The sequence below is a fragment of the Pleuronectes platessa genome, chromosome 18, assembly GCF_947347685.1.
Source record: "Pleuronectes platessa chromosome 18, fPlePla1.1, whole genome shotgun sequence".
NCBI lineage: Eukaryota > Metazoa > Chordata > Actinopteri > Pleuronectiformes > Pleuronectidae > Pleuronectes > Pleuronectes platessa.
In genome coordinates, this window is record NC_070643.1 from 21,872,973 (window position 1) to 21,893,960 (window position 20,988).

A 20,988-nucleotide genomic window follows, 5' to 3' on the forward strand; every position below is an offset into this window, starting at 1 on the left:
GTTTCCACCATCACTCACCAGTACAGAGAGAATTCAAACCAGTGTCTCGACAGATTCCATTCGAACCCAGAAGCTCCTCCAGTGTCCTGTGGGACTGAACCATCACATCCCACTGTGGAGCTTCATCAGCCACTGGTTCTTCACCAGCAGAGTTCAGATCTTCTTCTGGATGTTAGAGAAGAAATCATAAATTCAGTTTCACTCATTTCTCCAGTGAATTAGTCTGAGAAAGAAATCCGACATGTTTCCTGTGATTCATGTTTATATATTGAATTTAAAGGTGGTTTCATGAGGAGGCTGTGGTTCTCGGTCGTTCCAGTTGATAATTGATTCTCTACCTTTGGTTTAAATTGTTATTAGTCCAACTTTTAAGGATGGAAACCGTTTTAAAAAGGAGCAGAACCAGTTAGTTTGCTCCTCTACCAGTCAGCTGCGAGCTTCAGGGCTCCAGGGAGGTGATGGACAAACAGATAGTTTGATAACTGATATGAAAGATGTTGTTCCCTGTTAAACTTGTTGGAGTTTGAGAACCAGAGCCTGAGTGATGCCAATCTGTCACAAGCGTACCAAAATTAAACATCCTGGTCTCGATGGCTTCCTTCCTGCAGCTCTTCTCTCTGGAGTCCAGCTCATCGTGGGAAAACATGCCCCCCCCCCCCCCCCCCCCCCCACACACACACACACATCCACTCAGCGCAGGGTCTTTAATGACTCGTCAAATTAAAGGCTCCTTCTCCGACTTCTTCTCTGTTATGGAGAAGGAAACAAACCCTGAAATTTATCAGTCAACGCTAGAAGAAACATTTCATCCCTTGAACCCACCAGCGCGTTCTAAACAGAGGTGACTCATGAGATCCTCAGTGTTCTAAACAGAGAAGCTGCTGTTTCACTGTGGAACTCAAGTGAACTGTAGATGAAACTGAGGCTGAAGCTCGAACCTCCATCAAGGCTCAGCAGCTGGATCCACATTCAAACATCACGCTCATGAACATGTCAGACTGTTTAAATCAAGCTCCAGGAAGTGTTTCCTCCAGAATGTGTGAACTCTTAAAGGAAAAGTTAAAGAAAGTGAAAAGAAACGTCCTCAATCTGCTGTTTGGTCCAGATCCACTCGAGTTCTGTCTCGGCTCATGTCTCATCCTTCGAACGGGTTTTGTGGTTCCCCAGCGGTTCTGTTAAATTCAATCAAGCTGCACCAGAATACGCTAGACTTTAAAAATCAAGATCCATGAATTAATTCCCTAAGTAAATGTCAAAACATTTCTAATTTCAAGAGAAGGATTCCACCGTCCTGGATCTGCCCGTTTGTCCAGATCCACCTCGACATTTAAAGAGTTCTGTTCTTTCTCTCCACCAAGTTTTGTGGAAATCCGTTTAGTAGTTTCTTCGTAACACAACAGATAACACAACTCACACACTCTAAGAAATCAGCCCTGTGAATCTCATTCATCTCATCAATGATCAAGATTCATTTTATCTGCAGATAACTTTTACTGGGTCGAGTTCTGTGGGAATTCATTCAGTAGTTTTTATACAGACCAACAGACCAACAGAACAACAGACATCACTTCTCTGTGTTAATAACCACAGACTCATTGTGTGTCTGTTCACGACCTGAACCGCAACACAAATCATTTTCTACTTGTGATGTGATTTACATTTTAAAACGTCACCTGCAGATATGAAACATTCAGTTTCTATTTCTGGGACTAATTTAATCAGTGTGTGTGTGTGTGTGTGTGTGTGTGTCAGTGATGTGTGTGGGTGTGTGTGTCCTACACAGATGTAATGGGAACACACAGCTGGTTAGAATTAAAGGCCCCACTGACACACACAGCAGCTAACGGTCCGAGAGAGAGATGAAAATACTGAGAGGAGGAGCCAAGCTAAGAATACCAGAGAGAGCGCAATTAGTGGTGTGTGTGCTGAGCAGCTGCTGAGGTTCAGAGCACTAAGTGTCTCTAATTACTGTGTGTGTGTCTGTGTGTGTGTTGTGAGTGTGTGTGTGTGTGTGTGCTGATATGAGAGCACCCAACCCATCAGGGGTCCAGTCCTCAGTATCTCAATTTATCATATATTCACTGTTTGCGTGTGTGTGTGTGTGTGGTGTGTGTGTGTGTGTGTCCTTGTGTACCGAAAACCCCCAGCTACCAGAGCTGTTTCATGTCCCTCTGAGGTTCCACAAGGACGCACACACACACACACACACACACACTGTTTGATGTGTGTATCTACTGCAGGAGTGTGTGCTTCTTCTTCATTTGTGTTTGTGTTTCCTTGTTGTTCAGTGTGTGTGTGTTGTGTAGTTTTCTTTGCTTCTGTTGATTTAAAGCTGAGGACGTTTGTCACAGTAAAGTGGAACGTGACAGAACCGTCTGCTGTTGATGTGTCCTTTAGCAAGGCAGCGTCTCCCTGAGGTCGAATGGAGAGCTGCTGCAGTGGAACCTTTAGTTTCTTTGTGTTTCAGGAACTTGAAGAAACTTTACACATTTAACTGAACTTGTGTTGTAACTTAAGAACTCAACAGGAAAAGAGACAGAGATCAAATCCTCATTTACTTCAGAGGAATGACACGTTTATGTAAAGTTAAAAAGACAAATCCACAGCTTGTGTTCACACACCTGTGTTGTGTCAGTGATTTGTGTGTGTGTGTGACCTCTGTGTGTGTTTGTGTGTCTGCAGTGGAGCAGGAGCGGGACCTCCTGCAGCCTCGGCCCTACTGGAAGGAGTTCCGCTTCGACCTCACCCCCCCTCCCTCAGGGGGAGACCGTGACAGCAGCCGAGTTCCGGATCTACAAAACCCTGACGATGGGTCAGAGGGCGAATCGGACGTTGCACATCTCGGTGTACGAGATCCAGAGAGAGAACAGACACAGGTTCCAACTGGTCCTCATCCTGTTTGATCACACTGAGCTGAAACGTGTTATAATTCTGCCTCAAATCAAATCTATGATGAAACATTTCAGTTGTTTTTAATTGTCTTAGAGGATCTTTTATACTTTTATTACTTCAACGTGCAGTTTTCATGTCAGTCAGTTTCTCCAGCTCGTCAGTAAACGATGGAATCTCATAAATATATGATTCAGACATTAAAGATCTGTGAGGAAGATTCTCTTCTCCTCTGGCGCCCCCATGAGGCGACTGGTGTCATGTCCTCTCTTCAGGGATGGACCAGCTCCTCTTGGTTTAGCGCTAGTTAGGAAATATTAAAACACTAAGATGCTGAATATCAACATGTGTAAAATGAGTTTATTTAATGTTTTGAAGTATTTTTTTAAAAGATAATCCTCTAATCAGATTAACATGATTTGTGAATCTTTATTAGATTAGATTCAACTTTATTGTCTAGAGTATGGTGCATAGTGGAATATGTAACTAAATAGGAAGTACAGTTAGAAATATAAATGGAATATGAACAGTATTAAGAGGTAATGTATAATATATGAAAGATGAATACACTATGAGCTAGATAAATATATAAATATAAATACACTATAGGTGGGATAATACAGTAGTAGAAAAAATAACTCTAGTGCCATTTGAACATTTGTGAATCTTTATCCCGATGAAGTCAAAGTATATAAACGTATGAAGTTGTGTGTGGATGATTTCAATTGTTGTGTTCAAATCAAACAATGAGGGAAATCCACCTTATGAGAAGTTGATCATGTGACCGGTGAAGGTTCTTCACATCTCTCAGTGTTAAAGGATGGTGATGCTTGTGTTCTGCTCAGGGAGCCGGAGCTGGTGCTGCTGGACATGCAGTCGGTGCCCGCAGGCCAGGAGGGCTGGCTGGCCTTCGACGTCACCACGGCCTCCAACCACTGGCTGCTCCACCCGCGCAGCAACCTGGGAATCCGCCTGTACGTGGAGACGGAGGAGGGTGAGAGCAGCTCCTCCTCCAGACTCGTGCTCCTTCTGTCTGTGTGTGACCTAATGAAAGTTCTCCTCCACAGACCGCTCCCTGTCCGCGGGCTGGATCGGCCTGGTGGGCCGCCGGGGCCCCCGCTCCAAGCAGCCCTTCATGGTGACCTTCTTCAGGGAGAGCCAGGTCCCGTGCCGGCCCCCCCGAGCCGTCAAGCCTCACCCCCGCAGGAAGAAACCCAAATACGACCTCCCGGTTCCCAGCATCCACAGTAAGGCTCCAGGGTTTTTAGAACTGGAAATGTGGAAATCATTTTGTGATTCAAGGCTTTTATGTTAAATCTTCTTTATTGTGATCGTGATTGGCAGGAAAATACAGATGTTTTAAAGATGATTAATCATAAATCATTAAAATATAGAAACCGTACAAGTTCAGTGACCTTTGAACCGGATGTGTTTCCTGCTTCAGATCGGAGTCCGGCCAACAGCGGGGGTCAGCCGTGTAAGAAGCACGAGCTCTACGTCAGCTTCAGTGACCTGGGATGGAAGGTCAGCTCCAGATCCAACTTCCTTCATCTCATTAACACGTTTAATGACAGATGAGAAACTAACTGTCCTCCTGCTTCTTGATCATGAACTTTATTCCAGGACTGGGTTCTGGCTCCGACTGGATATTCGGCCTACTACTGTGACGGAGAGTGTTTCTATCCTCTGGGCTCCTGCATGAACGCCACCAACCACGCACTCATCCAGCAAGTGGTGAGTGGAGAAGACTCAGGGGACTTCTCTCAGTCCGGTTAACTTCAGATTTCATATTCAAGAGGCCGGAGACGTGGTTTATGAGGCCACCGCGACCTTTGACCTCCAGAACCAGTTAAATCCTTGTAGACGAATGTCGCAAATTTGCCTCAAACCCCATTCCGGTCTTAATGAGGTGAAAATTGTGCCTGATTGTACAAATACTACAAATACCAAGGAAGGTATTGGAAGCACTCTGCCGCCATCTAGTGGTCGGAGTGGAAAATACATACTAGCCCCTTCGGACTGTGCAGCAAAGTTATTTTGAGGTATTAAACTGTATTTGAAATACTGTGATGATGGAACAGCAATGATTGTACAGAAAAAATATGTTGTTATTCAATTTCAAGCAAAAGCAGCATCAATCTAATAATCTACCTACCAAAATGTGTTAAATTAAGGTTATGCCCCATTATGCCTAATGTCGCTAATTTGCCTCATACCTAAATTTATATCTATTGTATATTCTATATTGAAACTCACAGATTCACTGAATTGTTCAGATGAGAGGTTCCTTTAAAAAAGAAAGATATTCCCCTGAAGTGAAACAAAGAAGTTGCGTTCACACATGAACAAACTCTTATCAGTTTGTGTTTGTACTGAGTTTGAAGACATCACCTCAAGGCCTTCTTGAGGTCAGAGGTCAGAGGTCACGGTGGATGTCAGATTCCCAAGAGAAGATTGATTCCTTGTCACTCAAAGATGAACTGATTAGATGTCAGAGTTCAAAGGTCACATGAACTGGAAAGATAAAAGACGTAGATAGAAACTTCTCTGATTGGTGAAGGCATATAACCACAGTGTAGTTAAACTTCTTCTTTCTTCTTTCATGATCAACACGATGGAGTCAAACTGACACACGTTGTGATGACGGGTTGTGTCAAAGTTGTGTGTCTGTCCCGGCAGGTTCACCTCCTGAAGCCGGACGAGGTCCCGAAGGCGTGTTGCGCTCCCACCAAGCTCAGCCCGATCTCCGTCCTCTTCTACGACGACAACAACAACGTGATCCTCAAGAAGCATCGAAACATGGTGGTGAAGACCTGCGGGTGTCTATGATGACTGGGGAACTCAAACCAGTGACACGCTGGTTCCACTGTACTGGGATCACTTTGTCTCCCACAGAGTTTTTACTGAAAAGCTTTAAATCTTTAAATCACATTTTCCAGACTGAGGAAATTTGTTTATGTTCAGAATGTTTATTTTTCAATCCGTCCTGTGGCTGAATCTCAATCTTTGACTCTAAAGCTGTCGGCTCCTTTGTTTGGAGCAAAGCTTGAATGATGAAGGACGTTTAAAAGCACAAATGTTAAACTGCATTAAACATTAGAATCTTCTTCCTCTTCCTCTTCCTCACCTGGAGACAAACTCTCACACATGTTTTTTACAGGTTTCAGTGACTCAGATGGCAAATGATGTTTAACGGCTCCACACGCCGTTAGTGATGCCTGGTTTGTTTTTGTTGTTTTCAACATGAATCTATAAGAAGAGAATTTTACAAATGTATTCAATGAATAAAGATATTTACATTATCTTCACCTGTGGAATCAGAAACTAAATAAAGTACTTCTTTCCTTCAATGTCCACGAAATCAACTGAGACGACCCGTCACATTAAATACAAGTTCGATTTATTTAAAAGGGCGACAAAAAAAAGTACAGACAAGCGAATTGTGAAGTTTCTTTTCCTGCTCGAGAGCATCAGCAGAAACAACAGGGACAGAATCTTTTGACTGTTAGCGACTCAAATCTAAATGTTTGGTCCTCGAGGAAACTTCTGAGTGTTTGTTAGCAAGTGAGAAACGAAGCTGAGCCTCAAATCAAAGATGGGATTATTGCAGAGGAAGTGGTCGATGCTTAAAGAAGCAATAAGTAGAAGAATTTGGTGAAAATGGAATGAAAGTAACCATGAGAGTTGAAGTCCGGGGGACGTGAGGTTCTGTGGTGAGGTGTTGCCGAGGGAGGACCCACGAGGAGGAGCAGCAGCACAGAGGACAGGAGACATTCTGACATTAACCACATTTGAATCCTCTGTGAGACCAGATGGGGACAAAGTGTGAGTTTGTTCTAATCAAATCAAAGCGATTGAAGCTGAGTCCCCAGCAGAGACGTGTCCACTGTGGATGAGCCGGAGGAATCGACAGTGGAGGTGGAACGTCCAATTTACTCCTCTGGATGACAAACTGTTCAACCAGTACTCCCCCCCCCCCCCGTAGCTCTTTCAGACATGTCAACTCTCCACATCATTAGTCACAACATAGTTTCATTCAGTGTTAGCAGGAGATCTTGCTGGTTCGGCTCCCCCCCCCCCCCCCCCCCCCTCCCCTGAATAGCAAGGTAGTTGTCCACAATAAATATAAAAAAAGTGGGCTGGTGGTGCACTACTGCCCCCTGGTTATTGTTTTTCTCTCACGCAAACACACACACGTACGTACACAGCACATACACACATCCTGCGTCTCCCCTCCCTCCCTCCCTCCCTCCGTCCCTCCCTCCCTCCATCCGTCCCCATGTCCACGAGTCCTGACTGGTCCCGGTGTTCGTCCACATCCTTCGGGTGCAGCAGCTCAAGTCCGTGGTCAGCGTGTATCTGTAAGAACCAGTTTGTTGTTCTTCAGTAAGAAGCTTTAAACGATCAATTCAATGTTCAGAAACCTACTGAAGGACGAGGATGTTGAATTCAGAAGCTCCCGAGCGGAGCAGCAGGAGACAAGTTGGTCTCACCCGGGTTCAGGTCGGCTGCAGGCGACGGCTCCTTAAGCCTGAACGTCGACCAGCTCCGGAGGCATCGGACACTTCGGGTGTTTGCTCTCAAAGTGCTGCTTGAAGGTCTTGGGGTCGGGCATTTGACTCTGAGAGGAAACAAGAGCAGAAAAGGATTTAGTCTTTTATCAGGTGAAGAGATTCAGCTGCGTGAAGAACGACAGGTGAGCACGAGACAGAGTCTTAAGACAGAAAGGCTTTAAAAGGGAGAAGGGAAAAATATATACGTTATTCAATAAAACTAATTTGACCTGAAGCTTTGTTTTTCTTGTTCTGTATGTGTGTAAAATTAAAGTGTTAATTTAAATCTGCAGGTTTCTTATTAAACCTGTTATTCTGACGCACCACAGACATTTGAAGCTTCAGTCATGTGTGATTCTTTATTTCTGACAGACGAACTGAAACTGTTTGTCTCTCAGGAGTCAAGTCAAATCCATCTCTAGGGTTGTGTTGTGTTATTAGATTAGATTCAACTTTATTGTCATTGCACAGTACAAGTACATACACAACGAAATGCAGTTTAGCATCTAACCAGAAGTGCAAAAAGAAAGGCAGTTAAAGTGCAGCGTATTGTGCATAGTGGAATATGAAAATAAATAGGAAGTACAGTAAGAAAAATATAAGTGGAATATGAACAGTATTAAGAGGTAAGGTATGATATAAGAATGATGAATACACTATGAGCAAGATAAATATAAATATGAATACACTATAGGTGGGATAGGTGGGATAATACAGTAGTAGAAAAAATATATAACTATTGCAAATGTACAAATGTTCAAATGTTCCAATGTTCAGTGAATGTTCAAATGTTCAGTGGCTGGAGGAGGGTGAGTGGCAGTCCAAGCCGGGGTGGAGAGGGGAAGTATAGTCACTGGAGAAGGTGTGTGTGTGGGTGTGTGGGTGCGGCTGCTATCACTATGTTGTGTTGTGTTGTGTTGTGTTGTTCTCACCCGGCAGACTGGGCAGGTGTGGATCAGCGCCGCCATAGCCGCAGACTTCTGGTCGGCGGCCTGACCTTTCTTCTTCTCCGCTGCCTTCTTGGCGTTCTTCTGCTGGGACTGAATCTTCTGGTGCCCGCGAGCCATGGCCCTCCGCTGTGACCTGCAGGGGGAAACTAAACACACTGTAAACACTTCTCACTGGGAGACCACCCGAGGACCCAGAGCTCCCACCTCATCTGTCCTGAGATATAAGACTCATCTATTTACACGTGTTTAGATGACAGACTTCAATCACATTGTTTGAAACTATACTATGTCCAGAAATGGTGGAAAGTCAAAAAAAATGTAAACACAAACCCAGTTTCTGTTTAACATCACAGACAGTGAGTGGATCCCTTTAATGGTAGTTTTCTGTTGATTAACTAATTAAATAACAAACTCATGCTTCAGCTGAATCAACACAGGAACCTTCTACTGGTTTAATCTCCTGTTAGCGTGTCATTAAACTGGTGAAGCCACAGTTCCAGCTGTCACAGTGATTTAAACATCACCCATCAGAGAAGAACTTTGACAGACACGTGACCTGACGAACTGGACCCGGAAAAACACCAGGATTTGATTAATTGACTCATTAAACGTCATTATTACAACAAATACAACAATAAACAGCAGTTATAACAGGAGTGACGTGTTTTTAATACTTTAAATACCAGTAGCTCCCGTGTTTAAACTTCACTGGGAGTCTGGGAGTGTGTGTGTGTGTGTGTGAGGCTGTAACTGGTCGATTCTGCTCACGTGGAGCCTCAGAGATTTTAAATAATCGATTAACAGGAATAATAAACGATCGGTTCGATTAGGAGACGTCAACACGGCCCGAGCAGGCCTCGGATCAGCCGGCGCCGCCTTGCTAACCGTTAGCATCGGGAGCTAATCACGTATGAGCGACTTTACGGTGACATTTAACGTTGTTAGGAAGGTAAAGTGACGCGTTTCCGGCAGAGGGGAAGGTCTTCTAACAGACGAACGAGCCGCTGGACTCGAGAAATGAAGAGAAACGCGACGAACGAGCTTTTTACCTTCGAGCTGCGTCTCTCTCTGCGCGTCGTGTGGATGTCGGTGTTTGAATCCGGAGGAAACCCCCGAGCAGGAAGAACTACTGAGGGCGACGGAGAGCAGCGCCCCGGGCGGACAGGAGGCGAACTGCACCTACAGGATGGATAGAGACTGGGTCTAAAAATAAATAGATATAGAGAGAGAATAAATAGAATATATAGATGGAATAGATATAAAAGATATATGAAATGGGAAAGCTTGACAGACAGATGGATATATATAACAGAGATACACAAGTGTAAAAAGTGCATATTAAAAGTTAAAATACAAGACCAGAGATATCAAAAATATAAAATTAAATAAATCAAAACAAAATAGAGTAAAGAAAAACTTTCTGCTTTTAATATTAAAATAAAGTACACAGGACTCACCAGGATGGATTTGAATGTTCAGGTTTGTAGTAACTTATCTCAAGTCAGTGGCAGACGTGTTCTGATGTCTTACTCAAATCAAAAAGTGTAAATTAAGCTAAACTCTTTAACTGTTAATTCAAATCACACCGAAGTGAAACATACAAATAAATAAAAAAAAGTCCCTGTTGATATGTTTACTGCTGAGTTCTACTTGTAGCGGCTGCTGGAAGTTTAACTAGTTTGAATATGTTTCTATGCAGATCAGAGGGATTTCAAATGATTTCTGTAAAGTTTGATATTGTTTTAATTCTAGATAATTTGAAAAGTTAATTTAAATGAAACCACAATAAGTTTATTAACTATTAACTATTAATATCAGTCTGGTGTGAATCTGTGCTCTGAAAAAAACATTTCACATAAAAGCTTTTTGTTCAAATGACTGGAAACTACTGGTTTGTTTAGATTTGTATATTTTTCTAAATTTAAAATACTTTTTTTAGCTGAACTCCAGTACATCGAATTGGAAAAGTCATTCTGTCTTTTGTTGTAAAACATGTAAAAGTATATCGAGTTAATTTCTTGAACCTTTAAAGAACTCGGGACAGAGAGCAGACAATCCAAACACAGTTTCATCACTTTATTACATTAAATGAGTCCATATCATACGCACACAGAACAGAGACAGACATGTTTGTGGTTCTTTCTCTCTCTCCTCCTCCTCCTCCTCCATCACATCAGTCCATCCGGGCAGAGTGAGACCAACGACCACAGCAAAGGAGTAAATCAAAGTAACACAACGTGTGGAGAATCAGTGACATCACTCAAGTTTCTCAGAGAATCTAATAACAAAAAAAAAAGAACATTTTGTGAAAGTCACTCCACTTGAACCTGTTGGTTTTCAGTGGATTCCTCCGTCTGCATTCACAGCGCACGTGTTTATTTCTACCATCTTGTGACTATTAGCAGCGATCCTGAACGCCACAGAGCACACAACAATAACAAGATGCCCGGGTCGAGAACTATCTGGACGTCACAGCGCGATGTCTAAGTGAGAAGAACGTGGGAAACACAGAAACCTGCAGCTTCAGGGTTCACAGGTCACAGCTCCTCTCAGGGGACTTCAGGGTCGGTTGTGAAACTAAAAGACCCGCAGCTTGTTAAAAGGGACTTTGAGGACAATGCAGAAACAAAGATGAGGGTCGGAATGATCCTTTACATTTAATTTATTACGTTAGATTATAATATTCACAACCAAAAGAGGAGGAGAGTGATTTGGAACGGAACTCTTTCAATATGAATTCAGTCGGGTTGGTCCCACTGAGGAAGCAACATGGAGGAAGGCTGAGATTCACTGAGAGAGAGAGAGAGAGAGAGAGAGAGAGAGAGAGAGAGAGAGAGAGAGAGAGAGAGAGAGAGAGAGAGAGAGAGAGAGAGAGAGAGAGAGAGATCCTCGACAAACACGAGGAGGAGACTGTTTTTTCTTTTTCTTATTTGCAGTATTTTTACATTTTGGATAGTGAAAAAAAAACATATTTACAGAAATGCACAAACTAAGAACTGCTCCATAGAGAAAATGAGGAAAATAAGATATAAACTCTGTCATAAAAAGTAAAAAGTGGGAAATTAAAAATCAGTGATATTTACATGTGCGACAAGAGATGCAGAAAGTAGGTGGAGGGAATGACTGGCTTCTGAGAGGAGGAGGAGGATCGGCCATGTTTGATTCTCGGTCACAGGGTTCTGTCCTCACACCGTTTCACAGCCACAGAGGATCTGACGGCTCCGAGTGTGACGCACCCCGAGGAGTCGGTCAAACAAAGTCCGGCAGGTTGCTAGTTTGAAACCCAGAAGCAGCTGAGGGGGTGGGGGGAGGAGAAAGAAAACAAAAAGCTCCCCACTCTCTGCATACAGAATGAAAGTGGGTTTGAAAACAAAGATGGCTGCAGTTCAGACAGCAGGAGGAGGAATGGTACGATAGTATCAAATATACTATTCTACAAACTTTCAAGTGCACTGCTGACTAGAGATCTGCTTCGACTGCTCTACTCCTACAACACCGGCTGCTCAGACTGCAGTTCGGGACGTGGTGGGACAGACACACACTACTCCTCAACGTGGTAACAACTCCGAACTGGTCCTCAGAAAGATAGAAGTACGACAAACCATAAAGGAACCCCCCCGCTTGGTATTAATGTGGTTTATGAAACATTTCTGATGACGTGTCTGCAGCTGAACCTCAGTTAATGTTTTAAGCTTCTGCTCGTCAAGTTCACACGAAGCATCACTCGCCTGAAACATTTAATCCAGAGTTAAGAGTTCTTGTTCCTCTGCTCGGGGAATTCCAGTTTCAATACTAATAATTTGAGTGAAATAAACCTCAGATGACACGTTACACCTCAGTGACCTGAACTAAACCAGTCAACAGTGATTTACTGTAAATGAGGAATCAAGGAATAAACAGATTTTTCTATTGAATGGTTAAAATGGGCAGAAGTTTAATGTTGAATTTCTTTCAGCAGGTAAATTGCACAAACAATTTCTCTAGGAGGCATCAATGTTGCCGTCTGTGGATTTCTTAATTATTAAAGATAAGCTTCAGTGTTCGGCTCCAGCTGAAGAAACAGGGAAACTTACACTTCTATCTAATAAACCACTGAGCACAACAAATCATTTGGTGGAACAGTGAACAAACAGCTTTGTCTGCTCATGGTTAAAAGTCTCTATCTGAATATATTACTGTGATTAAGCTGAGCCACACATTCACGCTTCCTTCACCACTGACACTTACAGCTCTAAGTACATTTAGTATCGGTGAAGAACAAGTTTCCCTCTGGAAGTTATGGTTTTCAGCACAGCCCCTCCCCTCCTGATGAGGAAACGGATCTAAAGATAAAATCATGTTTAAAAGATGAGGAGGAATCTCAACTAGGGTTTGATTTCACCCATAATTACCGTATATGTGAGTGTAGATGTGCCCGGAGAGGAAAATTAAAACTGCACCATCGTCGAGTCCACTAACGACCGCTGACGGGTTTGTGGATTATTAATTTTTTTTCCACGGGAACGTGTCGCTCTTTAGTTCAGGATTAAAAACAGAAGCAACAGCTGGTCCTCAAAGTCGGGTGATTTCCAGTTCAGTCTAAAAATACAGCTACTGAACATGATTCACGTCAGAGACAAATACAACAGATCTGCAACCAAACACTGAGAAATGCTCCCTGGTGCTGCCTCGTCAACAGGAAGTCAACCAGCTGGAGATCTAACTTGAGCTTATACATCAGGCTGTAGACATGTATACTCTACATATATATATATATATATGAATAATGTGGCTGGAGGATTTCTGAGTGTTTCAGTCCCTGCAGCAGTTCTCCAGCCCCGAGTTAAATAAAAACCTCCGTTACCCTGATGACCTACTTGGGGGCGTTTCTAGTCGTGGCCGGGCCGTTTGCAGTCCAACACGGAAACAACAGGGATTTAAAAACATGGAAGGAACCTTAACAAAAAAAAGAAGCTGTAGAGACTAAATGTGTTGAGCTCACATGATGCATTTCAATACGTCAAATAAATAAACACAGATATAAAGAAGAAAAACGGGAAATAAAAGGTGATTTAAAAAAAAAAAAAAAAAGGTTATATAACAGAGGACCAGCCCCGTGTATCGAACCTTCACATCCCACCTGAGCAGCAGCAAGACGACTCTGTGTGTCTGTGTGTGTCTGTGTGTGTGTGTCTGTGTGTGTGTGTGTGTGTGTGTGTGTAACAATCTCCTGCCGGAGCTTCAAACTGGGCAACTACAGAACTACGAGCTTGTTCAACGTGTGGACTGTACAAAAACAGATCATCTAAGAGGAGAGCAAGCAGCACAGAGGAAAGCTGTAGTGTGTGTGTGTGTGTGTGTGTGTGTGTGTAGGTGTGTGAGTGTGTGTGTGGCTGACAGGAGGCAGGCAGGTGAGAAGCGGCTTCAGATGCTGTTAAGAGATCCTGGTACTGAGCTGTGTTGAGATGAATCTGAACCGGTGCCGTCTGAAAGAGGAGAAAGTAAATTGTGAATGAATCCTCCAAAACATAAAAACACATTGAACATATAAGTGACAGAGTATGATGACTCATGTGGTTGAATAACTATAAATGATGTTTAAATCACTGCAGCGAAATTCATTTTGAATAACAATCGAGATCAGAGTCGCTCCCAGTGATAACACCAGTGATATTAAGACATGATGGTGAGGTGATGGTGAGTTTCCCACCGTGGGCGGAAGCAGCTGTGTGCGAGCGGGCGTGAGGAGGGATGAGGGTCGAGTTGAGCTGGGGCTGGATTGACAGCTCTGCAGAGGAGAAGAGGAGAGGTTCTATTAAATGGTGAGTCATTGTGTTGCTGGACAAAAGGATAGTGTGTGTGTTGTGTTCACTGCAGCTCCTCGGGGGGGGGGGGGGGGTCACAGCTCAGCCCAACAAGCAAAACCAAGAAACACAACCTTATTGTTTAGCTCAACATGTGGCGAAGACAATTCATCCACAACAGAAATCTCACTTTTCATTATGAACAACGTAAACAATGAGCAACGTAGACACAGCAGCTCCACGGTGTTGTTCCTGATTTGTGTTGTGCTGTAACTCGACTACATCCCTGAATCCTGAATGAGTCTGTGTGTGTTTGTGTACCTGTGGTGCTGAAGTTGAAGAGCATGGGCAGCTCCCGGCCGCTGGGCAGCCGCGTGTTGGGCTGGCGCAGCTCGTCGAAGAAGGCGTGCGAGCAGGCCTCGAGCGGGGAGAAGCGTGAGGCCGGTGTGTACTCCAGCAGCCGGGAGCACAGGGCGATGGCCTCCGGGGGGGTGCGCGGTTTAAACACCTGAAGAACCAGGAGGGGGGGGGGTTTGGGTTTAAAGTGAAACAGCCTCAAAAAGGTACGATTACAAATCAACGATTGACAGCCTCAATGCACAGTTCTGTGTCGGTGATGAAGGAATCTAAATATTCAGACCGGTTAATAATCTTCTGAATCTCTGGTGTGAAGCAACAGATAATAATGATTAACACAAACTGTTTTCTATCTTCTGAAGGTCGACATGACTTCATGACACATTATTCACACATAAGATAAAAACAAAACTCTCCTCTCTGTAGTAAATGTTCTCGAGCTCCTTGTGGTGGTTCTACGTTGTTTCCTGTCGAGGTTAATCGACTTTCAGAAGAATAACGTTAAAGCACTTCAGCAGATTTAAACTGTCTGAGTGGGCGACTACACGTCCACAGGCTCTTTCTCTCTTTCTTTCTTTCTTTCTTTTGTTCTGAACGACCGGAGTCACAATCTGTCACTTTCAGATCAGTTCTCTTTTGGGGGCAATTACTAATATGTAGATTGTTACAGTGGGTGTGCAGGTACGCAAACATTTCTACTTTTGTAGAGTTCATTAACATAAAAATGCATCTTTATAAAATGTGTCTCATACAATGTGAGGAATAAAAGTCAGGCTGAATATCTGCTTGTCTATCGTCTGACATTTTCTATACTAAACAATTAATCCAGAATATTATCAGAAGACTAATTGATACTGAAAGATTCAGTTACATGTTCTCTGTGCTCTCAGATTTTCTCAATTCTAATAAATGGAATCTGTCTTATTCACTCCATGTGTGTTTCATCCTCAGGCTTCTCTTTACCTTGGTCCATGGATGAGCTTTAATCTGAGGGAACTTGAACTCTGTGTAGTTCGGGTTCATCTCTCGGATCTGTTCCCGTGTCGGTGTTCCCAGAACCTGAAAATCAACGGTTAGGGGAGAACGGTTATATCAGCAGCCTTGATTCATGTCAGTGCTGGAAACACTACTGTCAGTAGTTATAGTCTGTTATAGTCTAAACCAAATCTAGAAATCACATCTGAGCGCGACCGAAAAAAATCTCTTCACACTGCTCTGCGATATGACACAATACACAACCAATACACAGAGACTATGAACAACACACACCTGAGAAACACAAAAAACACACACACACACCTTGATGATCTCTACCAGTTGGTCCACTCCGCTGTCCCCGGGGAATATGGGCTGTCCGAGCAGCAGCTCCGCGAGGACGCAGCCTGCTGACCAGATATCAATGTTTGCCGTGTAGTCTGTGGCCCCGAAAATTAGCTCCGGGGCCCGATAATACCGTGAGCAGATATACGACACGTTGGGTTCACCGCGCACCAGCTGCTTGGCGCTGGGGAGACACACAAGAAATCACATTACACAACGACAAAAGGTTCACGGAGCAGAGTGCAGGGGTCGGTCAGGTGGTGAACAGGGGGAAGGATTGTTGGGGGGGGGGGGGCAGTTATTCATAGTTAAAGTTCCACAGTAACTGGAACCATTCACCAGAACTCACCTGCCGAAGTCGCACAGCTTGAGGATGGCAGTCTCCGGGTCCACGAGCAGGTTCTGGGGCTTGATGTCTCTGTGACACACTCCCTGGGAATGGATGTAAGCCAGGCTGCGAAACAACTGGTACATGTAGACCTGCGGGGGGCGGGGGGGGGGGGATTATAATATCATATAATCAACAGCTTTATGATTATATGATATATGATGCTTTGCTTTGCTTTTCAATTTGCTTAATTCAAGATTAACCTTGATCAGTGTATATATGTACTTTCCTCACAAAACTGTCAGAGTACTTTCAACATCAGTGAATGAAAAATGTTACCTTCACATATATGATAGGAATGATGCTCTTGGCCTTGTTGAAATGCCGGGCAACCCTGTAGACCGTCTCAGGGACAAAGTCCAGCACCAGGTTGAGGTACACTTCATCTTTCTGGACAGCGTTCAACAAAAAGAGAGAGACAGAGAGAAAGAGAGAGACAGAGAGACAGAGAGAGAGAGAGAGAGAGAGAGAGGGACACAGAGAGAGAGAGAGAGAGAGAGAGAGAGAGAGAGAGAGAGAGAGAGAGAGAGAGAGAGATGCAGTCAAGCTGTTTTCAGATAGGAACTCAGAGCTCGTCTGAGAGCAGCTGTGAAATCACTGCTGATCATCTCTCAGTGACAGTGAGACTTTCACAAACCGAATTATGAACTGGTGAAATAATGAATAATGAACATGTTTCCAGGAATTTAACCGAGTCAGAACTGTAACTATATTTGTGAGTCAGAGAAATGGACTGCTTCCCTATTTCGATTTACGCTGCACATGAGCAATCTTACCTTTTTATGTGCAGTACATGCATATATCATTTCCTGTGTAACAAAAATGTCCTAATTACAGTAAAACTATGAGTTAAGATTGAGAAACATGGTGAATAGTCAGAGATTTGTATTATCAGATCAAATCTGTGTTATGTATAAAAACAGAACGAGCTGACGAACCTTCTCGCCACTGGAGTAGAAGAAGTAACGTAGTCGGACGATGTTGCAGTGATCCAGTTTCCTCATGATCTGAAGTTCACGATTCTGCAAACGCACGTGAAACACAAATCAACAAAGTGACAGAGAAAACCTTACACAGATAATTTGCTACAGAAAAGAAAATATGTGGAGAAATAACATCACAGGCGTTTTCACCTTGAACCTCTTGTCCTGCAGAACCTTCTTGATGGCCACCATCTCCTGGCTGTCGATGAGCCGAGCCTGGTACACCACACCAAACGACCCGTTTCCAATCACCTGCAGGACGAGGACCAGGAGAGGGAAAAGTGACGAATCATGAACAGAAAGTAGATTCACCTTCCAAAGTCATAATATCTCATGATAATCAGGGATCCAGTGGCTGAGGTTAATACAGCAGCACTGTGAAGGTCCTGGTGTTAAGCTGCTCACCTTGATGTCAGTGTAAGAGACCTCCAGTGGGCGGTCCGGTCCCTGACCCGGTGTGGCCACCACCGTCGTCACCTTGCCGCTGTCTCCTAGAGGACGAGGATTATAACAGGATTATAACGAGGTCAAGCAACATGATCATAAAGTTTCATCTCTTCATCGTGTAACACGAGTGAGAACAAGGCGATTGTTTTTCATCTCCTTTACGTCCAACACTTGAGTTGTGTCATATCAGCTTTATTGTGTTAAAACGTGATAAGATGGATTAAAGTTGGCTGTTGTCCCTCTGGCTCTTCTCCTCTCACACGCCCCCCCCCCCCCCCCCCCCGACATCCAACCCAGGACACTCACTGCAGCCGACCATCACTCCTGGGCCTCCTCTCCGCTGGCCAGTGGAATATTTGGGTTAATGGCAGCCCAGTGAACGGATGTCAACTTCACAAAAAGCCTCCAAGGAAGCAGAAGGGAAAGACAGGAGTTCATCTTCTAGACACTGTGACTAATTAAACTGGGAAGGAATCCAGAAATAGGCCAGAGACACTTTCTTTGTCCTGATGAACTGTTTTAAGTTGTGACAGGTTTTCTTTAAGAGGATTATTCTCTCATATTATCCTGCAGCGACGCTCTGAATCAAACCAGAATAGCAATTTACGAATTTAGTGTTTACTTCAGCTGGGCTGCTGTGGCTCAAGAGGTAGAGCGGGTCGTCCACTAAGCAGAAGGTCGGTGGTCTGATCCCTGCATCCTCCAGTCTGCATGCTGAAGTGCAGATGATACAATTATACTAATTATTGTTTTATAAAAAGATTATTCTGTCACACATAGCAGGTAAAATAAGATTTTTTTCTGTGCAGCTTTTAAATCATTTATTTGAGATGTAACGATGAAATAGTGAGAGAGAGGCGATGGAGTCGATGGGAATTAAAAGTTCCTCTGCTGATCAGGGTTTGAATAAGTAATGGAGCAGCCCTTTAACATGTAGTTGTCCTCGTGCTGTGTCATTGTCAGCCTGAGCATGTCCACATACTTTCTGCTTTGTTTACCAAACAACACAATGCACTTATTCTTATAGCCGTCTCACAGCAGGCACTGTATGTCCTGGTGCCTTTGCACGTACACACACACACACACACACACACACACACACACACACACACACACACACACACACACACACACACACACACACACACACACACACACACACACACACACACACACACACACACACACACACACACACACACACACACACTAAACTGTCCTCAGTCACTAAAGTGTCCTGGACATCCAATGACATGCTGGAGATATCTGTTACAGCTGAGAATGTGAGACCTGTAGAGTGACCGTGTGAGGGATTTCTCCGCCTCAGTGACTGGGTTCATCCTCTGGACACACAAACAAACACACAAACACACACTGGGCTCCAGTTTAAAGGCAGGACAGGTCTTTGCAGTATTCGTTCGTGCCACCCGGACGCATCGGTCTGCAAGGCCGGAGATATCAGAGCTCTCTTCCTGCTTCGTTTTTTACAGTCGGGAAAATAAACTTTCAAAAGCTTGAGACTTGCCGGAGGTAAATAATGTATCATCAGCTGCTCTCAGACCTGCACTGAAGTCCGGATACTTTCCCAAAGTTTCCGAGAGGCAGTTAGTTGAAGTTTAGCTTATTAATATGCAGTTTAATGCAGCAAGATCTTCCCATGACTAACCAGGACATCTGCTCCATAGGGGGAAAGTCTGTAGGTTTCCATTGAGTATCTATTTATCTAGAAGATAAAGTTCTCTCCTGACACTTTACAACAGAAACATGTTCACAGAGCATCATGGTTATATCTGTCAGCTAGTGTGGAAATGAGCTGTGAACAAAACCCTGTCGCTGATCACATGATTATGTTTTATCATTTCTGTCTCTGTTGAATTTCCCAATGAGAAAAGCATGAATCATTACCCAGCGACTGTTCCATGGGAGGGACATGAAACCGTGTTGCTATAGTGTGAAGTGTGTGAATATGAGCATCTCTCCTGCAGCTGAGTGGCACAGAGACAGACTCTGGAGCTGCTCCACACACAGTGAATAATGGAACAACTGCTCGGACGCTGTGACAGCAGACATGGCCATTACAATGGGCAGTGGGTGGGGGGGGGGGAATGTCTGATTTACAGAAGTCGTCACTATTTCCAGATCCATTTCCCTTTGGCTGAAACTGATTATCGTTAAAGTGCTGACGCCCTGGACCGCGGAATCAATCATCTACTGGATTTGTTTGTGGCCACGACCAAAAAAATCAACACCGACCACCTCATGATTATTCCCCTGTTTGTCCAAATGGGTAAAATCTTTCTTAATCGGCGCATTGATTCATTCAAAGCACAGACCGGCCACTGGTGACAGGATACTGGATCACTCAGGAGGAATGCTCACACGTCCCAGTGCCCTCCCACCAGTTAAGTATCAGGACACTTAATTACAAACTGATAGACTGGAGTTGGAGCTACCTACGACCATTTCTACATCCTTAACGCTCCATGTCCGAATTAAAAGGTACTCATCATTCTCTCGGGCAGAATTCTGTTTAAAATAGGTTGAGCCGGCCTCTTGAAATAGCCTCAACGGTTCCAGGACCTGACAACGGATCCATCAATCATCCATACGAGTATCTGGAACAGCCGAAGGCGACATTTGAGCTTCAGGAGCCCGGAGGCGGTGTGGACGCTGCGGCTGCTGTTTCTGCAGAGGGGGGGCAGAGGGAACCAGGTTCTCCCAGCTTTGAACTGGGGATGACCTCCCATCCAGAGTCTCATATTAAAGCCACACTCTGCCTCCTGCTAATGGATGATAAGGTTTGGATTAACACGCATGCACACAGCGGTGAGGATAAGCCACACGTCCACCATGTCCCCACAGAAAGCTTCTCCTTGGCGTTCCTGCAGATTGCGCATCCCTCGCATCCTCCAGGCGTCGGGCCACCTGCTGCTGAGCCTTTGCCCCACAGGTGACCTTGGTGAGGGGGCAACTCTCCATCCCGACCCCCCCCCTACCGAGGCCAGGCCGACTGATGGAGGACAACAGCCCCCCCCCCCCCTTCAACAACACCCGCTACAAGTTGAAGTGTGTCAGTCTTGTGTCACAAAGACACAACAGAGCCCGATGAACTGCTCCCTCGCAGCGAGAAAACACAGATATATCGACCTGGTGCTGAAACGTCAATAAATCAGATTAAACGTGAGGTTAATGGAGGTGATGGCGGGTTCTGGTGGGGACCGGGGGGTCGTTAAACATCATGTGAGGGGGAAACACCCTCCGGTCGGACTGGAGTCTGACAACACAGCCTGCAAAACAAGTGGCTGGCGTTAGCATGCT

The 20,988-nt window shown here is 44.3% G+C and overlaps 3 protein-coding genes across 4 annotated transcripts; 1 reads left to right on the forward strand and 2 right to left on the reverse strand.

Moving 5' to 3' along the window:
• Positions 1 to 2,675: 2,675 nt before the first annotated feature.
• bmp8a (bone morphogenetic protein 8a) lies at positions 2,676 to 6,197 on the forward strand (the record flags this gene model as incomplete). Its single annotated transcript, XM_053446378.1, is given in 7 exon segments — positions 2,676 to 2,747; positions 2,749 to 2,876; positions 3,735 to 3,883; positions 3,957 to 4,136; positions 4,334 to 4,413; positions 4,513 to 4,623; positions 5,569 to 6,197. Coding segments are annotated over 7 exon segments (870 nt in total), but the record flags the coding sequence as incomplete, so codon positions are not given.
• Positions 6,198 to 7,148: 951 nt separating this feature from the next.
• On the reverse strand, positions 7,149 to 9,549 carry zgc:91910 (Zinc finger protein 706-like). 2 transcript variants are annotated; one of them, XM_053447325.1, is made up of 4 exons: positions 9,442 to 9,549; positions 8,375 to 8,538; positions 7,383 to 7,510; positions 7,149 to 7,248 (listed from the first exon to the last, which is right to left on the reverse strand). In XM_053447325.1, exons 2-3 carry the CDS (start codon positions 8,507 to 8,509, stop codon positions 7,415 to 7,417), a joined length of 231 nt encoding a protein of 76 aa, XP_053303300.1. In that variant the 5' UTR covers positions 8,510 to 8,538; positions 9,442 to 9,549; the 3' UTR covers positions 7,149 to 7,248; positions 7,383 to 7,414. The 2 variants fall into 2 exon arrangements, with proteins under 2 accessions (XP_053303300.1, XP_053303299.1); XM_053447324.1 differs by having other exon boundaries at positions 8,375 to 8,525; positions 9,442 to 9,501.
• Positions 9,550 to 10,453: 904 nt separating this feature from the next.
• LOC128462065 (glycogen synthase kinase-3 beta) lies at positions 10,454 to 17,783 on the reverse strand. The gene is made up of 10 exons (XM_053447317.1): positions 17,629 to 17,783; positions 17,374 to 17,475; positions 17,179 to 17,262; positions 16,520 to 16,630; positions 16,202 to 16,332; positions 15,832 to 16,036; positions 15,496 to 15,591; positions 14,497 to 14,683; positions 14,082 to 14,159; positions 10,454 to 13,857 (listed from the first exon to the last, which is right to left on the reverse strand). Exons 2-10 carry the CDS (start codon positions 17,413 to 17,415, stop codon positions 13,796 to 13,798), a joined length of 996 nt encoding a protein of 331 aa, XP_053303292.1. The 5' UTR covers positions 17,416 to 17,475; positions 17,629 to 17,783; the 3' UTR covers positions 10,454 to 13,795.
• Positions 17,784 to 20,988: the final 3,205 nt, after the last annotated feature.